The sequence below is a fragment of the Lotus japonicus genome, chromosome 3 (genome assembly GCF_012489685.1).
Source record: "Lotus japonicus ecotype B-129 chromosome 3, LjGifu_v1.2".
Lineage (NCBI taxonomy): Eukaryota > Viridiplantae > Streptophyta > Magnoliopsida > Fabales > Fabaceae > Lotus > Lotus japonicus.
Genome location: NC_080043.1, coordinates 93,053,237 through 93,075,789, shown reverse-complemented (window position 1 = coordinate 93,075,789; position 22,553 = coordinate 93,053,237). Strand labels below are relative to the sequence as shown.

Sequence of the window (22,553 nt, the reverse complement as noted above, 5' to 3'; positions counted from 1 at the left end):
TTTGATAGAAATCATAGAGGAAGGTGGTGTGCAATTTGTTCTTATGCTTTTCTTTGGTGTACAATTTGTCTCTTATGCTAACTTTAACCATTTTTCACAAAACTTTAATCCATTGAAATAAACAAATCTATCTAATCCATTTAATTACTAATTTTTGAACAATCGTGCTCAAAGAAGGGACCCAACAATAATTGAAATTAAAATTCAAGACCTTCCTTCCCTCCCTGAAATAGCCAAACATGAACTCACTCCCACCATTTTCCCACTCACCATTCCTGTCACTCAGTTAATCATTGCAAACCGTTACTCGCTTTTTTCATCTTCCTATCTTCACCTAAAAAATGGCACTTAAACTCTCACTCATCATGGATCGCACTCTTCTTCACTCTTCTCCCTTCAAAAACCCAAACCTCTTCGCATCACCACCTTCAAACCACCGTCACCTACCTCTTCGTTTCCGTCCTGCACCTTCCCTCATTCATTCACCGTCGATACGACGCCGCACTGGAATCGTAACCGCTAGCGTAGTTGGAGGAGGTTACGACGAATCCGAAGAAGTGGTGGAGAAAAAGGAACTGGCAGAACAGAGTGTGTGGAGTCAGACGAAGGAAATTGTTAAGTTCACAGCACCAGCAATGGGGCTTTGGTTGTGTGATCCATTGATGAGTCTCATCGACACTGCTGTTGTTGCTCATGGAAGCTCAACTGAACTTGCTGCTTTAGGTATCAAAAACAAAAGACTAATAGCATGTTTGCATATCGCTTACTCTTTATAGAATCAACTATAACATCGATCAAAACAATTGGCCTTGATTTTATTATAGAAGGTTCACACCATATGACTCTATAACGTGCACTAAAACTTCTAAAATTGCAATTAATAATTAAACAATTCTTGAATAAGTAAATATTAAAAAATGTTGTTTTTTATTAAATATATTTTATATGATAATTGTGATTTTCATTTCTCATGGGCAGGTCCTGCTACGGTTGTTTGTGATTATATGACCTTAACCTTCATGTTTCTGTCGGTTGTTACTTCCAATATAATTGCTACTGCCCTTGCTAAACAGGTTAGTTAGTATTTTCCTTTTTTTTTATGTATGTGCAAGCAATTTGTTTTTGTGATGCATGTGTTTTTACAGGTTGTGTTTGATTAACACCATCTGTGTTTCTTACAATATGCTTCCATTAGATGGTTTTCAAGTGAATTTGAAGCAGCAACGAAATTTTTATTCTTGAATTAAGATATTTATGTAATATTTACAAAAATAAATAAAACAAATGAAAAAGAACAAAACTTTAAGTTTATTTTTTGTTACAAAAACTTTAAGTTTATTGATATACTACTTTGTAGTACCTTTTATTCAAAAAAAAAAAAAACATTAAACATGAACCAGGTGCGTAATAAATGGGGTAGTCACCCGGCCCTCAAAGAGACAATTTTCTTAATAGAATGATATTCAAATTATGTAGTTGCCCCCCTTCAATTTTTTGTACTGCCTCCTTAAATCAGCCATTGTTAATATTTCTTAATTTGTTAATTTTTCATCCTCTAATCCAATTTTTCTGGTTCCACCCCTGCCTCTTTCCAATGATAATGATATAACTTATACCAAGTCTTGATGTATCAATAGCTTAACCATTAATGTCTCTATAATTTAACTACGCGGTAATCTTCCTGTTTGATTCCAGATCATGTAAGGAAACCTTTTGGATTATTGGATTGCATCATGTCTATAACCTTGTGCGCGCAGCAATTCCAGAACTTACACTGCTTTTCATGAGTTTATGTAGGATGAAGAGGGTGTGCAGCATCACTTATCTGTCCTGCTTTTTGTTGGGTTAGCATGTGGCTGTGTGATGCTCTTATCTACAAAGTTATTCGGTGCAGCAGCACTCACCGGTATTGAAAAAGGAGTGCTTTAGCCATTAACACATTCTGGATAACAAGAATTCGCTAATTCAGGAAGGACAACAGAGCTAATCTTGTGACTGATGAATTTGCGTTTTATACCTTTTTTTCAGTTTTTACTGGGCCAAAGAATGTGCATGTAGTACCTGCAGCAAATACTTATGTCCAGGTTTGTTTTCTTCTGATTTTATACCCTTCAATTTGAATGAAGATTGTTATTTATGTTTATAAATTCAAGAAAGAGACCACTACATGGAGGGTAGGAATTAATCTCCATTTTTGTTTCTAGGAACAATAAATACAGGTTTTATCGCAACTTCTTTTTTTGTTTGTGTTTTGCTTGACGAAGGCATACAAGCTTGAAAATAATATTCTGCTTCTGTTTCCTAATTATTTATGTCTTTAATATGATCAAGCCAAGGGATAATCCTCATCATGATTTAGTTACATTTAGTTTTTCATTCTGGTGTTAGATTCGAGCCTTGTCATGGCCTGCTTTACTTGTTGGATGGGTTGCTCAGAGTGCAAGGTGCAAATCTGCTATTTATTTTACATATGTGATTTTCTTATGTGAGCGGCTGCAATTTTTTTTTTGTCAAATCTGAGACACTACTCTTGTCATTCTCTTGTGTTGCTGTTTATGTGCGTGTTTGGATACACTTTCAACCCACATTAGCACACATCCAATGAAAAAAAAAGCACAATTTTTCAAAAGAACAAAAGAGTTGGATTGAATGAGAGGTCTTTCACATCCAACCCAACTCTAATATGTCTGATGAAATGCTGTTCAATTTGGTCAGAGTTTTTCTTAATATTTGCTAGGAAACTCTTGGATAAAACTTTTCTTGCTTTGACATTTCTCAAAAGATAGCAAGGCTCCTTTGTGGCTTTTGTCAATACTGCTTGCTGCACGTTGGTGATGTCACCTGTTTCTGGCTTTCTGTAATCTGTTTGAGCATCCCTTTTAAAGTTGCTCTTTACCCTGAGCAGACTTTAATGTATAATTTTGGGGGTCATTGCTGTTTATGATTTTAATAATATTGTAAAACTGGTTACTCAATTAACTCAATTGCCTTGGTATTCACATTCTTTCTTGCAGTCTTGGTATGAAAGATTCCTGGGGACCCTTGAAGGCTTTAGCTGCTGCCAGTATTATAAATGGAGTTGGTGATATACTTCTATGCAGTTGTTTAGGCTATGGTATTGCAGGAGCCGCTTGGGCCACAATGGCATCACAAGTATGCTGAGCAAACACTTGCCCATCATAATACTTCGACTCAAGTATATATGGTTCCACCTTTTTTCAGTGTACGAAAATTAAGTATATACTGTTTTTCCTCTACCTTTTCTGTTCCTAGGTTGTTGCTGCGTATATGATGATTCAAGCACTAAACAATAAGGGATACAATGCACTTGCCTTCTCCATTCCTACAAGGAAGGAATTTCTGAAAATACTTGGTCTTGCTGCTCCTGTATATGTGACGTCGATATCAAAGGTTGAATCAAGTATTCTGTTATATTTGTGGAGTAGTCTAACCTTTTAATGTAACTTAGGTTATGATGTTTAGGTGGCTTTCTTCTCTCTACTTATGTATGTTTCTACATCAATGGGAACACAAACAATAGCTGCTCATCAGGTTTATTTTACTCCTTTCTCTCATTTTTACTCTACTCCCTTGCTTTATATCTTCTTATATTCAGAAGACTAAATTCACAGCCAGTAGTGGTAACTCACCTCTTACTTCAGGTCATGATTCAAATCTACATGGCGTGTACAGTGTGGGGTGAACCTCTTTGCCAAACTGCTCAATCATATATGCCTGAGTTGATGTATGGAGTGAATAGGAGTTTGGCAAAGGTTAGACTTACTCATTTTCAGTATTTCAAATGACAAAACTAACTTCGATTTTGAAGGATCTCTCCTGTCCCCTCATGTATATGGGTTTGAGATCTCTCTTTTTTGCCCACTTGACTTTCATGCTATACATGATGAGGATCTTTGTTTTTGGTTGGGAAGAGTAGTTTTATACAAAATTAATCTGTTCTCCTTAATCAGCATTGCAGATTCTTTATTGTATATTCAAAAGTGTCCTGAATTTTTTTAATATCAACAGGCCCGATTGCTTCTAAGGTCTCTTGTAATTATTGGAGCTATACTTGGTTTACTGTTAGGGATAGTTGGAACATCTCTTCTTTGGTTATTCCCCTACATTTTTACACCTGATCAGATGGTCATCCAAAAGGTCAGTTCTAGCCTTTTTAAACTTTAGCTTGAAAATTTTCACTATCTGCTAGTCTATATTGTGTGACAGGGTACACTGATGGAACTGCAGACGTTTTTATGGATTAAAAATAGTTGAGGAACTTAGGCCTAAGTCGGTCATTAATTTTTATATTTCTGATCATGCAGATGCATAGGACACTGATTCCATTCTTTCTAGCACTAGCTGTGACACCCCCTACTCGAAGCCTAGAGGGAACATTGCTGGTATGTTCTTGTTAGAATATTAGGGTTCTTATTGTTTAAGAAATACTATTTTAGTATCTTGTTGGGTTGGATTTGTACTTCTCTTCCTCATCTCCCATAGGCGGATACTTCTCATTTTTTGCATCATGTCAAAATACGTTTGTGTTCCTGAACCCTTTAACAAGCACTTAATAATGAAAAAATGAAATGCAACAAGGATTTAACTCTTAACCTCTTGGTGGCCTTTTGTCATATCATTGATTAATTGTCCTGAAAGCTAAAGTTAATAGATTTCAAATATATAACAAGGAGTATTTAATTAGGGTTTTGAAAGATATATCATATATCTCATGTGATATCACGCTATTAATAATCTATGTTTCCCTATTTTCTGCTATATTTTTAGCAGTTTAGTTCAGCTTCTCTAGATTAAATGGGAAAGCAAACATTTGGTAGCACTTGCTTCTCACCATCTTGGTCTTCTAGGATGTCTAAGGACTTCCTCCAAGCAATGTCTCATGTTCTACTATTTTTTATAATTGCATTAAACTTGCTCCACTGGATTGTGATGTTTTCTTTGAGATAGTTACTTTATTAGTCCATAATGGTAACTAGCACATAAGTCCATGACAATTTAATTTATGTCTCCTACCTGCTTAATGTACCTCTTACATTCAAAATAAGGAAACTTACATTGTATAACAAGTGTTACTGCAAGTTTGTAAATTGTATATTTGCTTGTGCAGGCTGGGCAGGATCTTAGATTTATAAGTTTGTCAACATGTGGATGCTTTTGTCTGGGTGCTCTAGTATTATTGGTAACAACTTTTTCTCAATCTCCTGGTGTATATGGTAACATTGCTTGAACTATATTGCTGTAATACCCAATTTACCTTGATACCAGATCTTTAGTAGATATGGTTTGCTAGGCTGTTGGTTTACCCTTGCTGGATTTCAGTGGGTAAGGCTCTAATCTACTACAACTTAAAGTGTGCAATTCTTATAATCTTTTGAAAATATTATGACATGTAACCTTTGATGATCATTAGGCTCGGTTTTTAGTGGCCCTTCTGCGCCTTCTCTCTCCTAGTGGCATTCTACAGACGGAAGAAACCAGGATAAGCCAAAAGTTGAGGACTGCTTAGTTACCTGAAGTTGCACATGTGAATGAAAATGCATTTAAATTTGGTTGGATTTGCCAAGCAATTTCATTCCTTTCCATTTACACTCTCAAGAGAGGGACGGAAAATTTGTAGGCCCACATAAATAAAGGCATTTCAATTATGTTCCTTTTCCCTCAAAAGTGGACAAATATATAGTACTCTTGTTGTAGATGCTCCTTCTATTAACACAATGACACTTGTCTTATCATGGTTTCATTTTTCTTGAAAATTATCTAAAATGTGTATGAGAAGTAGTAGTGAGTCAGTGATACATGAGTGCCGTATGGGAACTCTGTTGTATATTCATGTGGGATTGTGGGAACTCTGTTGTATTCATAGTGATGTATTATAATGATAGAAGCATGTTGTCGGACATAAAAAAATACTATTATTTAATTTACGGGTAAAACAAGAACATAAAAAAATTGGACTAAAAAAAATTTAACAAGGTTAACGAATAAATAAATGTTTCCAAAAAAAAAACTATAAATAAAAAGTACACTTTCATTTTCCAATCAATCATTTCACGCATTTTGAGCCATGTGTTTGGTTTGGTGAGGGAGAGGGAGGGACTTTCGTACTAGCTTCTCCTTCCCTCCATCAAACAACAATGGCACTCAAACTTCATCCTTCGGTTACACCTCTCTCTCTTCACACCTTTCCCCGCCAAAACCCTAATCTCACACCACCGCGTTCTCTCTCTGTAACCGTTTCTAACCGCCACCTTCGTCTCCTTTTCCGCGCACATTCCCTTTCTGCAAATCCACGCCTCACGTTGTTCCACCGCACCCGGTTCCGCACCACCGCTCGTGCGATTCGAGGTCAAGAACTCACCGGTGACGGCCTCCAACAATCTTCAACCGAAGAAGAACACCATGGCCAAATCACCGAAGACGAAGAAGAGGAAGGTGGGAAAAAGGAACTCACGAAGCAGGATATGTGGAGTCAGATGAAGGAAATTGCAATTTTTACAGGTCCTGCTGTTGGACTTTGGATATGTGGACCGCTTATGAGTCTCATTGATACTGCTGTTATTGGTCAGGGAAGCTCCATTGAGCTTGCTGCATTAGGTATTCAATCTTCATAGTTGTTATAAATTGTGTCACTGATGGGAAATTATGAATTAACATTTTGTGTTATCTTGTTTTGATTTCCTATCCTATGAGCAGGTCCTGCTACTGTTGTTTGTGATAACTTGAGCTATGTGTTCATGTTTCTATCAGTTGCTACTTCCAATATGGTTGCTACTGCCCTTGCTAAACAGGTTAGAAAAGATTGATGTATACTTACTATAATTTGAGTGATGAATGTGTATTTGAGAACTATAAAAATGGATTTGGTGTGTAACCAATGTGTGATTGGATGCATATTTTTTTATGAAAATTTGATATACAATGCAGAGAATACCTGGATTGACTTCATTTGTGTTCTCATTACTATGATGCGCCGAAATCGATACACTGGCCCTCAATGTTTTTCAATTTACTTTTTTCATGAATACGTGTTTGATCTTATATTTAACTTGCGTGTGAGAGTGGCATGGTGATATAACATGTTTTAGCTGAAATGAGCTAGTCAGATTTAGAACCGTTATATTAGTTTAGCCTTCAATTTGGATGCATTTAAGTGTGGTAATGCAATGATAATTGTTTCATCTATGAATAATTGATTTGACTATATCTACATGATCATGCAGACTGCAGTCTTCATATCTACGATTTTTGCATTTTTAAGACTCTACTTATTTTTCATGGACAAATGTTTGTGTAGGATAGGGAAGAAGTGCAGCATCACATATCTGTCTTGCTTTTTATTGGGCTAGCTTGTGGTTTCATGATGCTTTTATTCACAGGGCTATTTGGTGCTGCAACGCTCACTGGTATTCAAAATAGATTGCTTTAGCCATTTGTGCTCTTCAATACATTTTGGAATTTGGATATTAAGAATTTGATTGTGCTTCAAAAGGTAACAAAGCCAATCCCCGTAACTGATGAATTTCATATTTATGCCTTTTTCAGCTTTCACAGGTCCTAAGAATGTACATGTAGTACCTGCAGCCAACACCTATGTACAGGTTTGTTTTTATGTGATTATATATCCTTTTATTTAAATGAAGACTTCAAGTCATGTTTTACATATTAAAAAAGTTACAGAACATTTTAAGAAGAAAAGTAATTAAAGCCTTCATCGATTTCTATTTTCTTTAAAATATAGATGAAGGTATTGACAGTACTTTTTTCCCTGTAGGGACAAAATCTTGTTAATAAGATTATGCTTTAGGTTTGTTGAGAAATCTCACATTGACTAGAGATATGATGTAACAAGTCCTCATAAATGGGAGAACAATCCTCACCTCTGAGCTAGCTTGTTGTTTTGAGTTAGGCCTAACCTTAATTCTAATATGCTATTAGAGTCTATTCTAGATATCTCTAGTCAATGTGGGATTTCTCAACAATGTTTGTTAATTATTTATTTCTGAAAATGATTAAGCTTTTCTGTTCTGCTTGCTAGATTTACTGCAGTGACCTTTCAGTTACACAAAGTCTTTTTTTGTTTTAGATTCGAGGCTTGGCATGGCCTGCTTTACTTGTTGGATGGGTTGCTCAGAGTGCAAGGTAAAAACTTTGTGTGATGATTTTCTGACGTGAGAGCCTGCAAATTTTTATGTCAAAATTGAGATTCATCATTCCTGTGGTAGCTGATATTAATACTGTTCAATATAGTGATAGATTCTGTCTTGATATTTACTTACAAACTCTTGGCTAAAATCTCCCTGCTCTGACAATTCTGATATAGCAATGTTACTTTACAAATACTACCTGCTGTGCATTGAAAATATATTGTCTTTTTCTTATGATTTAAATGAAACTATTATTTTTCTCTTCTTGGTTTTACATGACTATCTTTTTATAGCCATGTAACAAGCTTTTTTAATTTTCTCTGACCATTGATAGATATAACAGAGTCCCAACTATTCCGCTGTATGATTTGAATAATATGGTAAGAAATGGCTCATTAATCTAATCTATTATTTCGGTACTCCCATTCTACAGTCTTGGCATGAAAGATTCTTGGGGACCCTTGAAGGCTTTGGCAGCTGCTAGTGTTATAAATGGCATTGGTGATATAGTTTTGTGCATCTATTTAGGCTATGGAATTGCAGGAGCTGCATGGGCTACAATGGCATCACAAGTATGCTGAACTAAACTCTTATGCATCATGATTATTAAATTGTGTTATATAAGGCTCCATCCACTTTCTAAGGCTCAAGTGATTATATACTGCTGTTCTCTTCCTTTGATGCTTCTAGGTTGTTGCTGCTTATATGATGATGCAAGCGCTAAACAAGAAGGGATATAATGCTTTTGCCTTCTCCATCCCTTCAGGAAAGGAACTTCTGATGATATTTCGCCTTGCTGCTCCTGTATTTATGACAATGATGTCAAAGGTTGTAGCAAGTATTTTACTAGATTTGTAGCTTTATTTGGTGTATTCTAACCTTTTAATGTAATTTACTGTTCTGATGTGTAGGTGGCTTTCTACTCACTACTTGTATATTTTGCTACATCAATGGGTACACATACAATGGCTGCTCATCAGGTTAGTTTTGTTTCTGTGTCTCTGTTTCATGACTATTCATCCCTTTGATCTGTGCATTTTCAGAAAAGCAAATTCAAGGCCAGTGAAAACTCAATTCTTATTTCAGGTCATGGTCCAAACATTTTGCATGTGTACAGTGTGGGGTGAACCTCTGTCCCAAACTGCTCAGTCTTTTATGCCTGAATTGATATATGGAGTAAACCGGAGTTTGTCAAAGGTTAGTGTTTCTCATTTTTAATGTCATGTTACATTCTCTGATATCAAAAGTTGTTTCCCCTGTTCTCATATATCTCGTTTCTGACCCCATGCCTAGTTGATGTTCATGTCATATAAAAGGATCATTTTTTAATTAATTGGGTTTAAGTTTATAAAATGATACTCCCATTCCTTTTACTGATCAAAGTTCTATAAAATGATATTCAGATCTCATTTCTCAATCATTTCTGATTTTTATAATGTCAACTCAACAGGCCCGGATGCTTTTGAGGTCTCTTGTGATAATTGGAGCCACACTTGGATTGTTGTTAGGAATTGTTGGAACCTCAGTTCCTTGGTTATTTCCCTATGTTTTTACACCTGATCAGATGGTCATCCAGGAGGTCAGTTCTTTCATTTTTTTCGGACTTTTAGATTGCATATTTATGTCATCTCCTCTTTCAATTTTAATCCTTTCCAACTGTGTTTCAGAACATGCGGAAGTATAATCAATAAAGTATTAGGGGTTACATCAGTTTTTTTGTTTTCCTAGTTTATGTTCCTTGAGAGCCTATGATTTTAAATCATAGTATGCATTATATGAGTTCTAAATAAGCTACAAAGAAAACTAAGGGAAATGCAGAGCTTTTTACGAGTTATAACACAGTTGTGGAATTTTGACTGTAGTTAACTGTTACTACTGTATTTGTAACCATGCAGATGCATAAAGTGCTGATTCCATACTTCATAGCCCTGGCTGTGACGCCCCCTACTCATAGCCTTGAGGGAACGTTGCTGGTATGTTCACTTCATCTTCTCTATAAATGGGAATATAAGCAGATATAACTACTATTGCTTCTCACAAAACTTACTCTCCTAGGATGTTTGAGGACGTTATTCATGGAATAGCTCATGACTTCTGCTTTGGCATTAAACTTAACTAAGTCCTGTTGTTTGAACATTGATGATGTTGAACATATTATGTTATTTAATCATAATGGTAACTGATGCATAATCTCACGACAATTTAATTTTGTCTCCAAAAGTTCAACTTACCTTATGGTATTTACTCCTTCAAAATTAAGCACTTGCATATGTTACATTATAACTATTATTACAACTTTGATTTATCTTCGCTCATGCAGGCTGGGAGGGATCTAAGATATATAAGTTTGTCAATGGGCGGATGCTTTTGCGTGGGTGTACTAGTACTATTGGTAAACGATCTTTTCTTGATCTCCATGTGTATATAGTAATAGTAATATTGCTTGGTCCGTTTTGCCTGAGTACCTGTTAGAATGAGTGTTAGATAAGGCGAATAGAGTGTGTGTGGGGGGGGGGGGGGGGTATCAGAGTTTTAAATTATGGCTGCCACTGCATTGCGGAATTGCAGACAATTGTGGGTTGATGTTTATCGCTATCGCGGTCGTGATGTCGATAGGAACTCAAAAACCTTTTAAGTTGCCGCTGCAAGCGTTGCAGACCACAATTTAAAACCCCAGTGGGTATATTCCTAAAGGAATAAACCAGTGAGTTGGAGAGGAGGAGCTTAGTTAAAATGGGAGAAAAAATTGTCATTTTTAAGGAGGACATTTTGTGAAATAATAGTCACTGAGCAATTCTCAGTGTGATCTGTGATGGGATATTCCCTTTGTAACTTGTAATAGAACTTAACTTGTAGCTCTACCATTGGGATAAAATTCTCCATAAGCGAATTTTCTCTCATTGTACCTTCTATCTTTATGTTCTGTTCAACAATCTTGTTTGGGGAATCTAACACCATCCAAATTTTCATAATGCCAGTTCTTGAGTAGCAGATACGGTTTGCAAGGTTGTTGGTTTGCCCTTGCATTATTTCAATGGGTGAGAACAAGATCTATAGCTTGCATCAAGTTAAGAGGATTAATTCTTTAAATATTCTGATTTGCAACTCTCTTGTTGTTGCTAGGCTCGGTTTTCATTGGCCCTCCAGCGTCTTCTTTCTCCCACTGGCATTTTATACGCGGAAGATATTAACCAGAATGAGCTGCAAAAGCTAAAGACTGCTTAACTTAGAACCTTGGATTTTACACTTTACAGTTCATGACACCTTACAAGGATAGGAGAATGTTGTGTTAGTCTCAATTAGTATGTTAAATAGGATGCAGTTCTACTTAAGGGACGAGTTAAATTACATCTACACTGTTATAGGATGCAGTTTACGCAAGTAACTGCCTCAATCTTCCTCATGTATCTAATATAATTATTAAGAATGCTTTTAAGGTGAACAACAGACATTATTTACAGCATGCCAATCAAGAGACTGTCAATAGTGTCCCATTTGGTTTTTGTTTGCAATGCAAAAAATGCAAACAGAAAAAAAACACATCTCAATGCATTAATGGAGAACTAAGATTTTCAAACGTGGATTGACATTGAATTCAACAAAAACATATATGAAGTCCTTTGTTGGCAAAAAATTTAAATATTATCAGTAGCAAATGTGGTTCATTTCAGTAGCCAATCCTATCTGTTGACATTAGCACCTCATTCCTCAGACTACTCATCCTCGGCCCAGGTAGTTGCTTCCAAGAATAATAACATGATTTAGGACTTCCTTCAAGAATAATAACATGTTTGGATAATTTTTTCTTACCTCCGAATCAATTTTAGGACCTACAAAAGGCATTATATCTAGTGAATTGGAAGCAAGCAAAATTCGAAGTTGAAAAAAAATGTAATTAAAAGGATAAATTTCAGATTACAACATGTCCATTGCATTAGAATATACTGATTTAGTTCATGGACAAACCAAACTAAACTGAATTCAAGATCTATGTTCTCCAGCTCCGGTTACAATACAATCCCTCACTTCATGCAAACTTTCCTTGATCCAAAGTGAACTCCCAGCAACCAATAACAAGTCCTCAACCTTGAGCTTTGGTTTCTATGCAAGAAAACCCCAACCTTGTTCAGGCCAACAACCATAAGGTCAACCTTATGATGTGTTTATCACCTACTGTCTCTCCTTTTCCATGTTGAACCTGGCCGTGATGATTTGGGTGGTTCCTTACTCTGCAGTTTCATCAGAATATTAGCGAAACATAGCAAGAGACCAAAATAATAGATCATAGATGCATTAAAAAAAAATTGAAGGCACAACGACGTTCACCTTGTTAAACACTCTTGGTTTAAATTGTTTTTTCAGAATAAGGTTGCGAACTTGTTTTTTCTTTTCTTCTGCCTTCAATTTGGTGAGACTGGGCTTGTATATAATCAATGTTCGACCAATCTGACTAACAGTCACTGAACCAGTTAATTCTTCCAACTGCTTCACCGCATCTTCTAACTCACCCGGACAAGTCCGATGTACTTTAATCTGCCAATTCCATTCAAATTGCATGCATATATTAATAAGAATAAATTTTTGAACAAGGTCACCTTCATTGTAATGGTTAAAGCAAAGAGAAAACAAACGACAAAGGCAGAATAGACAGATCATAGAAGCTTAAAAAAAAACTCCCCACAGTCTAGTATAACATAATTTAGTGATTATTAAAGCTAAAATCAACTGAGACATTAGCTAATCCTCCATTTTGTTCTCTAAGCATGCAAAGTAACTAAAATAGCATGTTTAGATCAGCTTGTCTTACATTATAATCAATTCTTAAATTCAGAAGCAACTTAGCTTCTCCCCTTCTTTGATTCTGGCTTCATAATCTATTGCAAAAGGGTCTCTAAACATGCACAAAATCCCCTGGCAACTCAATATTTAGACCAATTCAAGTATAACACTGAAGTTTATGAAATCATCCCAGTAAGAATCAGAAAAACACAGGCTAAGGGAAAGCTCTCATTCATGACAAGTAGCAGTTACTATTAGCATTCACTTAATGGTTTATAATTGCAAAGGCTTAAAATGAAGAACACATAGCTACAATGAACTATTCAAGTCCCACAGTCCTAAATCACAACATAAAAGCATGCAAAGTGGCAATTACAGATGATAAACATGAGTAAACTACTGTTAGAAGTAGTCAACCAGTTAAACAAGCATCCAAAACTCTATGAATTGGAAGCATATCAAAATATCAAACACTAGCCCCCCAAAAAAAGAACAAATCATCTACCACAAGCTCAAGTTATAACTTGTAATGAAAATTGGGAAACAAGTTCATGTTCCCATGTATTACCAAAATGCATCAAACACAAACCATGACAACAACTAAACACAATTGAGGGAAACATGATAAGCATTGCCATAGAGAAACTCAGAGGATTAATACCTTGAGAAGCTCGTTGGCTTCAAGGGTCTCAATGAAAGAAGTGGCAAGATTGGAGGTAACACCAGACTTTCCTACCAACTGGGACTTGAGCTTTTTCCCCAAACTGTGAGCAAATGAAGCTAGCTCTTTCTTTTCCTTCACAGTTAAACTGGGAACTTCCAATTTCAACCTCTCTTTCCTCTTCTCCACCAACGGAGACGAAGTTGAACCACCCACTTGGGCATCTTCAAGTTCGCCGCCTCCTTCAGTTTCCAATTCGTCGTCTTCAGAATCTGTTTCATCATCATCAAACTGTTCCAATTCGCCATCAACCCCGTCTTCTTCTTCTTCCTCCTCCTCCTCCTCTTCTTCTTCTGCTATTGTTTCTTGTGCTGAGCTTCCGGAAACAGCAGCGAGCGGAGGTGGGTGAGGGAACGCGACGGAGGAAGAAGAGGGTGTGGTGGTGGAGAAGAAAGAGCCGAAGAGAGGTTTATGAAGTGGTGGAACATGGATTTGTCGAAGGCGAGTGGGTGAAAGAGCATTTGAAGAAAGAAGAAGAGGTTTGAGAATGGAAGAAATGAGAGAAGAAGAAGAGTGTGACGGTGACGGAGACGGAGACGGTGGTTGTGAACGGAGAAGGAGGAGGACCGACGATGATGCTGCCGCTGCCGCTGCCGCCATTTCTGAATGGATTGAACTCTCTCTCTCGGGTTTCGCGTTTTGTTAAGGATTTATGGAATGCTGTCTCAAAAACCAAAGAAACAAAATCTAATAGAATTGGAGTTATAATGATAAAGGAAGCGATTATACCAACAGGGTGTTTGGTCTAGTGGTATGATTCTCGCTTCGGGTGCGAGAGGTCGTGAGTTCGATTCTCGCAACACCCCAAATTTGCTTTTATTTTTGTTAAACCAAATTAGAACGCATTCGCAGGTCCAATGGGCTTAAACTGGGAACCAGTCATACTTTCGGCCCATTTAGACTGGACAACCTTTTTTGTTTTATCAACTTTTATTTTAACTTCAAAAAAGAAAAACACTTACCAGATAAAAGACCAATGATAAGTTGTAATGTTTATATGCATAAACATAATTAATCTTAATTTTAATGTTTTATGCTAATTTGTTATCTAATATTTTATATGATAGTAAATTTTATATATGATTAGCACTCTATTTACACTGATTTCTGGATCCACTTTGCTTTTTCTTGTGCTTGGTCGAAGAACCTCAGTTTTCAAATACATTCCTTGCTTTGAAATATGTCTTCGACTTGATTGCAATGTTGGGGTTTTGGGCTCCCTTCCTATATGGAGAAAGGCCCAAATATGTAGCCCATTTTATCTCACTTAAACAAGTCGAGAGGGGTCAATTAGCGCAAGAGAGTTAGCTCATTTGCAAAGAGAGAAGCTGAAAAGTGAGAGATGGAAGAGAAATCATTTTCGCACATACTCAAAGCAGTCTCCGTAGATCTGTCGTAGCGCCTTCGTTCACTGTCGGATCGGTCAGAAATTTGGACAGCAGGTTTGTGACTCCTAGGTCTTCAATCTGGACGGTTGGATCGGTGAGAAACTGTCTCTGGAGGGAGATATCTGGCTCAGATAGTAGCAATGTTTTGCTGGTTTTTCTATTCTACTTTGTTTTCAATTTCATGCTTGTTGCCTTATTGTTTTGGCTGATTGTTGACCATGATTGGTGCTACTACTTGAGACTCTCTTGTAACCTTATTTGATCATAGTGGAGCTTGATTACTGGCTTGGTTTCGTGGTTGTTTACTTCTCACATTGAGAAGGTTTTTCCACGTTAAAAATCTTGGGGTCTCTTTGATTGTGATTGTTAGTTATTGCATTATTTGTTATTGCTCCTCACGGATTCAACAAGTTGGGGGAATTGATTATTCGTTGTGCAATTCACTGCGTTCTATGGTTAACTAGATTTCTGAGTAATCCACTTGGTTCTATGGAGATCCACTTGGTTCCATGAAGTTCCACTTGGTTTTATGGTACAAGGATTTATTCTTTTAAGATAGCTAAATAGAGTTGGCGTTGTTATTTGTGTTGAATTTCCCATCATTATTCATGTAGGTTCGTACTGCCACATGTGCTTTCAGCAACTCTTTGTAGATTTTGCTCCAATTATGAGTTCTTAGTTCTTAGCACTATTCATCTGGTCCCACAATACCATTATATTAGTAATATTTTTAATTTTCATATAATTTTTATTTAAATGTTAATTTAATACTTAAATTAAATCACTTGATGAATGAGAGAAAAAAATAATTTTTTATGCTAAGAACTTAAAAAGTAAAATATAAAAACTAATTCTTATTTTTAAGAACTAAGAACTCCACGATAGCCCCCTCCAATGATTAAGAACTCAATTCTTAGTTCTTAACTCAGAAATAAGAACAAAAAAAATCTTGCATTAGAGATGCTCTAACACATTCAAATTAAATGGCTCTAGCCAAAGTTTCCACTTTAATGACCATTTTCCCTTTGATATTAACAATTGTGCCAAAGAAATGCTTTCTTAGCTGGTCGAAATATTGGTCTAGTATGACCATATAATTTCGACCACTTTTATGTGGATATTTGTATTGTTTGATGTTGATATCATAAATGTTGAAGTTGCGTATTTGTTCTTAACAAGTTACAAAACCGGGTGGTAGTGCAGCTATTGATTCAATGTTCTAAAAAGAGATCACATTCAATAGAACTATTGCAAACAAAAAGAGGGTATTTTGAGGTTTTTTTCTTTACAACTGTTATATAATTATTTTATTGATAACTTACAATTTACGAGCATTTATTAATGCTCACATGTCAAATCTCAATACATAGAGTCACTAAGTCATTAATACTTACTGAATCATTATTGCCAATAGGCTATTATGATTTACTGTACAATTATAGCTAGGGAAAGAGCAACCATTTTTCCAAGCTGTTCTATCATTATTTGTTTTTGGGAATTCGAGAATTGTTAAATCACTTGTAAAAGTAATTTAACTTTAGCCAATAAAATTTAAGATAAGTAGGTATGAAATTTCCAAACTTTTTTCTTTATTTTTTTTCAAATAATCTCATTAATCCACTAGTAGAGTTAAATCCCTTATTTAGACAACTCGTCCACAGACCCTGGTTAAAAATCGAGACTTATCAAAACAGCTAAATACATGACTTTTTTTTTCCAATGGATTTGTATTGATAGAAAACAAAGCCACATACAGGACATGGCCAATGCAATGATGAATGAACCAGTTGAAAACTCAAGTGATAGACTGTTAAGACTTAAAAATTAAAATTGTAAGCGTTTTCTTAAAATGGAAAAATCAAGTTCAATTTATACTAAATGTCTCGTTAGCATTATTACATGTACAAATTTGCATGCCACTCTCTATTCTCAGTAGCTGGACAGTTGCATCAAATGCATCCCCATGCTTCCCTAGTAAAAGCTTTCCAAGAATAAGCATAAGACACAGAAAATTAAATGAGAATGACAATGACAAGGACAAAGCAATGTACAGTCTAAGCTCCTTTCCTTTTCTTTGAAAAGATAAACATAGAAGATCTCCTGGTTCCAAGAGTAGAGGACAAATCATATCAGATATTAATTGAATAGAATCACTTTTAATTTGCACCATTTTTAGTTCAACTTCAGAAAAACAGAACACCCCCCTCTGACTCACAATGCTCAAAAGGGAAAAAATCTTTTGACCCAACGAGTCCAATACAAGACAAGGCCAACTTTCACTTAATTAAGGTATATGCCATGGCTTTAGGCGCTGACTAAAGTTCTCCCATGCTAGCATATCACAAATTGGTAACAGATATTTAATAATGGAATATTGTTCTGATGCAACCAACAAAAGCAACTTAACCAGGAACTGAAACAGAAATGGCACAAACGCAACACAATATTATATAGGAGTAATATAGTGTAGCTTAGAGCCATAGTTAGCTTAAAGGGTACATGCTACAAAGTAGCTTAAAGCCTACAAAGTACAACCAAGCATCAGCAATCAGCATTTTGTATCAACCCAGACTAGACAGAATTGAAGCTCAAGCCTATCCACAAGATGATAGGTGGACCCTACCACACAACCCACTGGATCAATGGATCAAAGTGGCCAAGCTCCACCCCCAACTTTTTGTGAAATTGCAGATAACAAGATTCAAAGGGCCTTACAACTAAACATGAAAACAAAAGACTGAGAACTGAGAACTGAAACATGAAAGCAATAGAGAATTGAAAGATGTTCAGGTTCCCTTTGTTCAATGCCTGACAAGAAGCCTCCCAACAGTCCTTTGCTCTCCTCCCTTGAGAATACCATCCCGAGGTGGGCTGAAGAACACAGGAAGCACTTCCACGGACTGGCACGGGAAGCACATGGATGCAAAATAGTTCTCCAGATTCTCAATTCCCTGCATTATCATCACAAAATTAAAATTAAGCCCATTTACAGCATGTCTAAAAATCATTTTACAATTGAATGTCCCCACTTGGTTTCCATCAAATATAAGTGTGTTGACATCTAAGTTTGAATATTTATATGGGTATTTTTGTTATCAAATTTAAAAAGTATAATTAGAAAGAGCATGTTGTGAATAATTTTCTGTTGAGTAAAAGTGTGTTACATGTTCATTTACAATATTATACATTTTGAACTCCATATTTATATTATACTTATCATCTTATGCTAATTAAAGTAACAAAAAAAATAATGCAAAAGTGATTTCATACTTCATTTTTTAAACTTACTTTTACACATAATTCTCTAAAACATACTCATTCCCACACATATATAAGTTGGCTTTTTGGCCCCAAAAATGTGTCTAAATGAACTTTAAGGAGGGAGACAATGGAAAAACAAAGAGAGCCTTAAACTTACTTAATTCTATCCAACATATTTACATCAAACTTCATTTTCCCAAAGTAATTTTATCTAACGATAAATAAGTAAAACCTTGATTCTAAAGACTTTGTACCTAATCAATTCTAATGGGAAGAAACCTCTAGGTTTTGTGTGCCAGAATTGATTATCAGTGAAAAAAAATGATTCAAACAAGTTCTACCAAGAACTTAATTAATTACAACGACAGACAATAATAGTAATACTAATAATCAAATTACCAAGTTTGATACTTGTAATGGGGCAAAAATAATAATGAGAGTGGTTCCAGAAATACTACTAATGATGAGGTCTACCCTAGCTAAGATGTCATACACTCATACATACTTGGAGACGTGCTGCAACAATCTCACAGATCTTTTGGGATTTAAACAGATCCCATTTCATATGGGAAGCTGTCATTCGAAACATCCAAGCAGCCTTGGACTCTGTGAAGTTAACAAAGGCATAGCCCTTGTTCAGCCCAGTCCTGCAAAGTGCAAACCAAACCAATTAACCATGGTCACAAGTAATCAGAAGCAAGTTCTAACTCAAGTTATCATAATTAATCAAGGGGTTGTTTGGTTTGAAGAACAGTACTTGAAATCTATGGGTAAGTACACGCAATCAAAAGCCAAAACAGCCCTGTTCTCATTGCCCACCACACCATCACTTCTAGCCCTTTGGTTCTCCTGCATACAATGATTCTCCAAAAAATTCACCAATAAACCCCTCCTGCAATAACAAGCAATATTAATAATGCATTTGTGCTACTAATCAATATTTTATATACATAACCAAGTGAAAAAAAATCAAGCTGAAATTGAGCATAGGTGTGCTTGTTGGGATGGAAGTGTTCAAATGAAATCAAAGTCACACTCAAGAAAAAAGGTGCATGAACCAACATGCACCCACTGATTAGATTTAACAATATGCTCAAGTCTCAACCTTTGTTTTAGAATCAATTCAGAAATCATGAAAGGAAGCTTCTTTCCATAATTGATTTTGACTCTGAAATCAATTATTGAAATATTTCCTAGCTAGAAAACTACTATATATGAAGCTTGAAATGATTTAACCCCTTCTACACAAAAATAAAAATGTTAGAGATAGACTACATACGTGTACTTGCTGGGAATATTTCTGATCATCACAGTTGTTTGATCTCCGTCAGGCCGCACAGGCATCAATGGATAACGTTGTATGCTCTTGTTGGGAAGAGCTTCCAAGAAATGATGATGATCATTATTGTTGGACTGTGGAAAAATCTTTCTTCCAACTTGTTCTCCCTTCTTCCTCCACTCATATGAATGGTGGTTGCAGTTTATAAACTTGAAAAAACGCCTCTGCTTGTTGTGACCGTCATGAAGCTCCATCAGCAGCTGCTGTTGTTTTCCTGGTTCCAAAGTGCCATGCGCATGCTGTTCTTCTTCAGCTTCAGATGAGATGAGATGAGTGTTTTGATGGTAATACAGGTGAGGGAAGAACGGAGGAGCTTGATGAGGGATGAACGGAGGTGCTTGGTGAGGGAAGAACGCAGGTGCGTTTGGGTTTAGTAAAGCCATTGATCGAACTGTGTGTTCGTGAAAGATGAGTGCAGCAACTGCAATGGTATATGCCTGTGACGGTGAAGAGTGAATGGTTTATAATCTAATGTTAGACAGAGAGAAGCTTGGAGGTTGAAATGGGGTTTTCATATGTATAACCAATAAACTTTGGTGCTTGCTGTGGTACCTTAAGCCAGATTAAGGCGTGGTACCCAGAATGAAATAAATTAATAGAAAAATAAGACAATTTGAACTGAAAAGAAAATGATGGATGAAGATTTGCAAGTTTCAACATAGGTGAGGCATGGAGAAAGAAAATCCTGACAAAAAAGGATCTTAGATGATCTCTCAAAGTTGAAAGTTAAACTTAAAACCCTAATTTTTCAAATCGTGCATTGAATAGTATAAACAAACTTAAATACAATATGTTATTAATTCATTTAGTCATTGAACTTAAATTCTTAAAAATTGCAACAATAAATCTTCCATTTTTTTAAAAAAAATAACAAAATTATAACTTAAAGTACTATACGAGGTACCACACCCGAAAAAAATATGGGTACCACAGAATTCACCATAAACTTTTATTAACACTTCAAAACTCACATTACCTTCTACTAAAGAAAGAAAATAATAGAAGTGTTATGGTCATGTGGTAGTAGTAGAACTGTAGAAGTGAGAGACGCATCTTAATAAAATCATATATGTGAATTTTGGATTTATTGTTTTTTTTATGGCAAACTTAAAAGTGCTCAACAGCCATGCCCCCCACTTAATAACCAATAAAAAGATGCTTAGTGGACTAAAATGCCATGTCATTTGTTTGACAATGTTCCAAGTTTGAATCCTAAACTTCTTAAAATTTGTATTTTATCCCCAACTTTTTGCAAATAACAATGATAAAGCCCCCACCACCCCCACCAATGGCAACGTTGTTTGAAACTCAAAATTACAAAAATTCAGATCAAAACCCAGATCATGATGGGTCTGAGAAGCAACCCGTTTCGCACAAATCCACGATGGCAAGGCTGGAGAAGAGGAAAGGTTGTGATGGGCTCAACTTCTGCGGATGCCTTGCTCGATGGAGGTCCCAGACCTCCTGGTCGCAGGGGAGGTCGTAAGCGGCGGAAGCAAAGGTCGTAGGCGGTGATCGCAGTGACTGGAAAAGAAGAAGGGGAATAATCCATTTGTGCAGATCTGGTGCTTCAAGAGTTGCTATAGATTGGGGGTTTGTGGGTTGATTTCGTTGTTTTATGGGACTAATTTCATTCAATTGCCTTCTTCAACCTCCAATTTTAGTTTCGACAGGGATCCTTCAAAAATCTCTACCTAGGTTTGCTTCTCCCTCGTACAAAAGCAGACAAGGAGCGTTTCTGATGGATGCAACTTGCAAAGTAGAAGGTTGGCAATGAAAGGAGAAAAAAGAGAGGGATGGGGCTGATGAGATTAGACTTCGTGGTTCATGATGATGATGGACATGGAGAATGGGGAGGGTTCATCGATGAAGAAGATGAACAGATTATTATTATTTTTTTTTTGGAAGAAAACAAATTAAGTTTTTTTTTAACAAAAAATATATTAAGTTTTGTTTTTGTTTTGAAATAAACAGATTAAGTTGTTTTACCCCCAATTTGAATATCATAAAACAAACATTTAATTTTTTTTAATATAAATATAAAATTCACAATACAAATAGTTGAGGGACCAGACTTCAAATTTCAAAAGTTATAATGACAAGGCAACTCATTTACACCATGGCATTCATTGATTGGATAATAGAGAAACAACATTGTAACCCCCTCTCACAAAACAACATGTAAAAATTTGCCTTTTTTTATTGGAGAAAATCTAAAAACTAATAAACTAAGAGCTCGTTTGGCATGCCGTATTAGACATGATAGTATAAACTTATACAATACATTATGAGTTTATCTGCTGTTTGGTGATGACATTGTATTGTATAAGTTTATCAATCAAAGTTTCTTTATACGTTAAAATAACGTATTATTTAATACATCATGTGAGTGATGGATAAAGCATGATAAGGTTGTGACGTATAAGTCACCATCATCACCACTCTCCATTGCTGTCAACTTACACCACCATTGGCACCACCGGTGTTGTCGCCACCACCCGATCACCACCGCCGCCCCACCACCGCCCTACCATCACCACTGGTGTTGCCGCCACCACCATCACCACCGCCCTATCACCACCACCACTCTATTGCCACCACCTACACCACAACCACCACCCTATCGCCACCACCACCACCATTGCCTCCACCCTCCACCGTAGCCGCCACCCTAGCGCAGCCGCCACCGCCACCACCTTATCATCGCCACCACCACAACCATCATTGCTGCCACCACCACCACCAAACTATCTTCACTGTCACCACCACCGCCACCAGCACCAACCTACCACCATTGCCACCACCACCACCAACCTACCACCACTTTCATCACCACCGCCACCACCGTTATAATCACCTCCATGTTTGATTTTTATTATATATCATTACTCAATACTTCA

The 22,553-nt window shown here is 36.4% G+C and overlaps 4 protein-coding genes and 1 non-coding gene across 5 annotated transcripts; 3 read left to right on the top strand and 2 right to left on the bottom strand.

Annotated features, from left to right (window-relative positions):
• The first annotated feature begins 238 nt into the window (after positions 1-238).
• LOC130747529 (protein DETOXIFICATION 46, chloroplastic-like) lies at positions 239-5,759 on the top strand. The gene is made up of 14 exons (XM_057600495.1): positions 239-723; positions 979-1,073; positions 1,798-1,906; positions 2,029-2,084; positions 2,389-2,444; positions 3,015-3,153; positions 3,274-3,411; positions 3,484-3,552; positions 3,663-3,773; positions 4,030-4,158; positions 4,326-4,403; positions 5,129-5,200; positions 5,287-5,343; positions 5,432-5,759. Exons 1-14 carry the CDS (start codon positions 342-344, stop codon positions 5,525-5,527), a joined length of 1,587 nt encoding a protein of 528 aa, XP_057456478.1. The 5' UTR covers positions 239-341; the 3' UTR covers positions 5,528-5,759.
• A 296-nt stretch (positions 5,760-6,055) lies between these two features.
• On the top strand, positions 6,056-11,634 carry LOC130747528 (protein DETOXIFICATION 46, chloroplastic-like). The gene is made up of 14 exons (XM_057600494.1): positions 6,056-6,615; positions 6,715-6,809; positions 7,316-7,424; positions 7,564-7,619; positions 8,105-8,160; positions 8,599-8,737; positions 8,856-8,993; positions 9,077-9,145; positions 9,252-9,362; positions 9,616-9,744; positions 10,061-10,138; positions 10,486-10,557; positions 11,144-11,203; positions 11,289-11,634. The coding sequence occupies exons 1-14, from the start codon at positions 6,156-6,158 to the stop codon at positions 11,388-11,390; spliced, it is 1,674 nt and encodes a 557-aa protein (XP_057456477.1). The 5' UTR covers positions 6,056-6,155; the 3' UTR covers positions 11,391-11,634.
• Positions 11,635-12,037: 403 nt separating this feature from the next.
• On the bottom strand, positions 12,038-14,326 carry LOC130747530 (uncharacterized). The gene is made up of 3 exons (XM_057600497.1): positions 13,606-14,326; positions 12,492-12,698; positions 12,038-12,394 (listed from the first exon to the last, which is right to left on the bottom strand). Exons 1-3 carry the CDS (start codon positions 14,263-14,265, stop codon positions 12,332-12,334), a joined length of 930 nt encoding a protein of 309 aa, XP_057456480.1. The 5' UTR covers positions 14,266-14,326; the 3' UTR covers positions 12,038-12,331.
• Positions 14,327-14,399: 73 nt separating this feature from the next.
• On the top strand, positions 14,400-14,471 carry TRNAP-CGG (transfer RNA proline (anticodon CGG)). The gene has a single exon. It is a non-coding gene; the product is annotated as a tRNA-Pro (tRNA).
• A 3,383-nt stretch (positions 14,472-17,854) lies between these two features.
• On the bottom strand, positions 17,855-20,036 carry LOC130745036 (protein MEI2-like 6). Its single transcript, XM_057597187.1, has 4 exons — positions 19,594-20,036; positions 19,072-19,206; positions 18,820-18,961; positions 17,855-18,004 (listed from the first exon to the last, which is right to left on the bottom strand). The coding sequence occupies exons 1-4, from the start codon at positions 20,034-20,036 to the stop codon at positions 17,855-17,857; spliced, it is 870 nt and encodes a 289-aa protein (XP_057453170.1).
• Positions 20,037-22,553: the final 2,517 nt, after the last annotated feature.

Bases quoted from the DNA above. Each gene is read 5' to 3' on its own strand.
- LOC130747529 (XM_057600495.1), top strand. From the start codon at position 342: ATGGCACTTAAACTCTCACTCATCATGGATCGCACTCTTCTTCACTCT. The intron at 2,085-2,388 runs GTTTGTTTTCTT...TTCTGGTGTTAG, and splicing joins CAGCAAATACTTATGTCCAG to ATTCGAGCCTTGTCATGGCC. The intron at 5,344-5,431 runs GTAAGGCTCTAA...GATGATCATTAG, and splicing joins CCCTTGCTGGATTTCAGTGG to GCTCGGTTTTTAGTGGCCCT.
- LOC130747528 (XM_057600494.1), top strand. From the start codon at position 6,156: ATGGCACTCAAACTTCATCCTTCGGTTACACCTCTCTCTCTTCACACC. The intron at 8,161-8,598 runs GTAAAAACTTTG...CCCATTCTACAG, and splicing joins TGGGTTGCTCAGAGTGCAAG to TCTTGGCATGAAAGATTCTT. The intron at 11,204-11,288 runs GTGAGAACAAGA...TGTTGTTGCTAG, and splicing joins CCCTTGCATTATTTCAATGG to GCTCGGTTTTCATTGGCCCT.
- LOC130747530 (XM_057600497.1), bottom strand. From the start codon at position 14,265: ATGGCGGCAGCGGCAGCGGCAGCATCATCGTCGGTCCTCCTCCTTCTC. The intron at 12,699-13,605 runs GTATTAATCCTC...TGGAATTGGCAG, and splicing joins AAGCCAACGAGCTTCTCAAG to ATTAAAGTACATCGGACTTG. The intron at 12,395-12,491 runs GTGAACGTCGTT...ATGAAACTGCAG, and splicing joins AACCAAGAGTGTTTAACAAG to AGTAAGGAACCACCCAAATC.
- LOC130745036 (XM_057597187.1), bottom strand. From the start codon at position 20,036: ATGGCTTTACTAAACCCAAACGCACCTGCGTTCTTCCCTCACCAAGCA. The intron at 19,207-19,593 runs GTATGTAGTCTA...TTGTTATTGCAG, and splicing joins AATATTCCCAGCAAGTACAC to GAGGGGTTTATTGGTGAATT. The intron at 18,005-18,819 runs GTATGTATGAGT...ATGATAATGCAG, and splicing joins TTGTTGCAGCACGTCTCCAA to GGAATTGAGAATCTGGAGAA.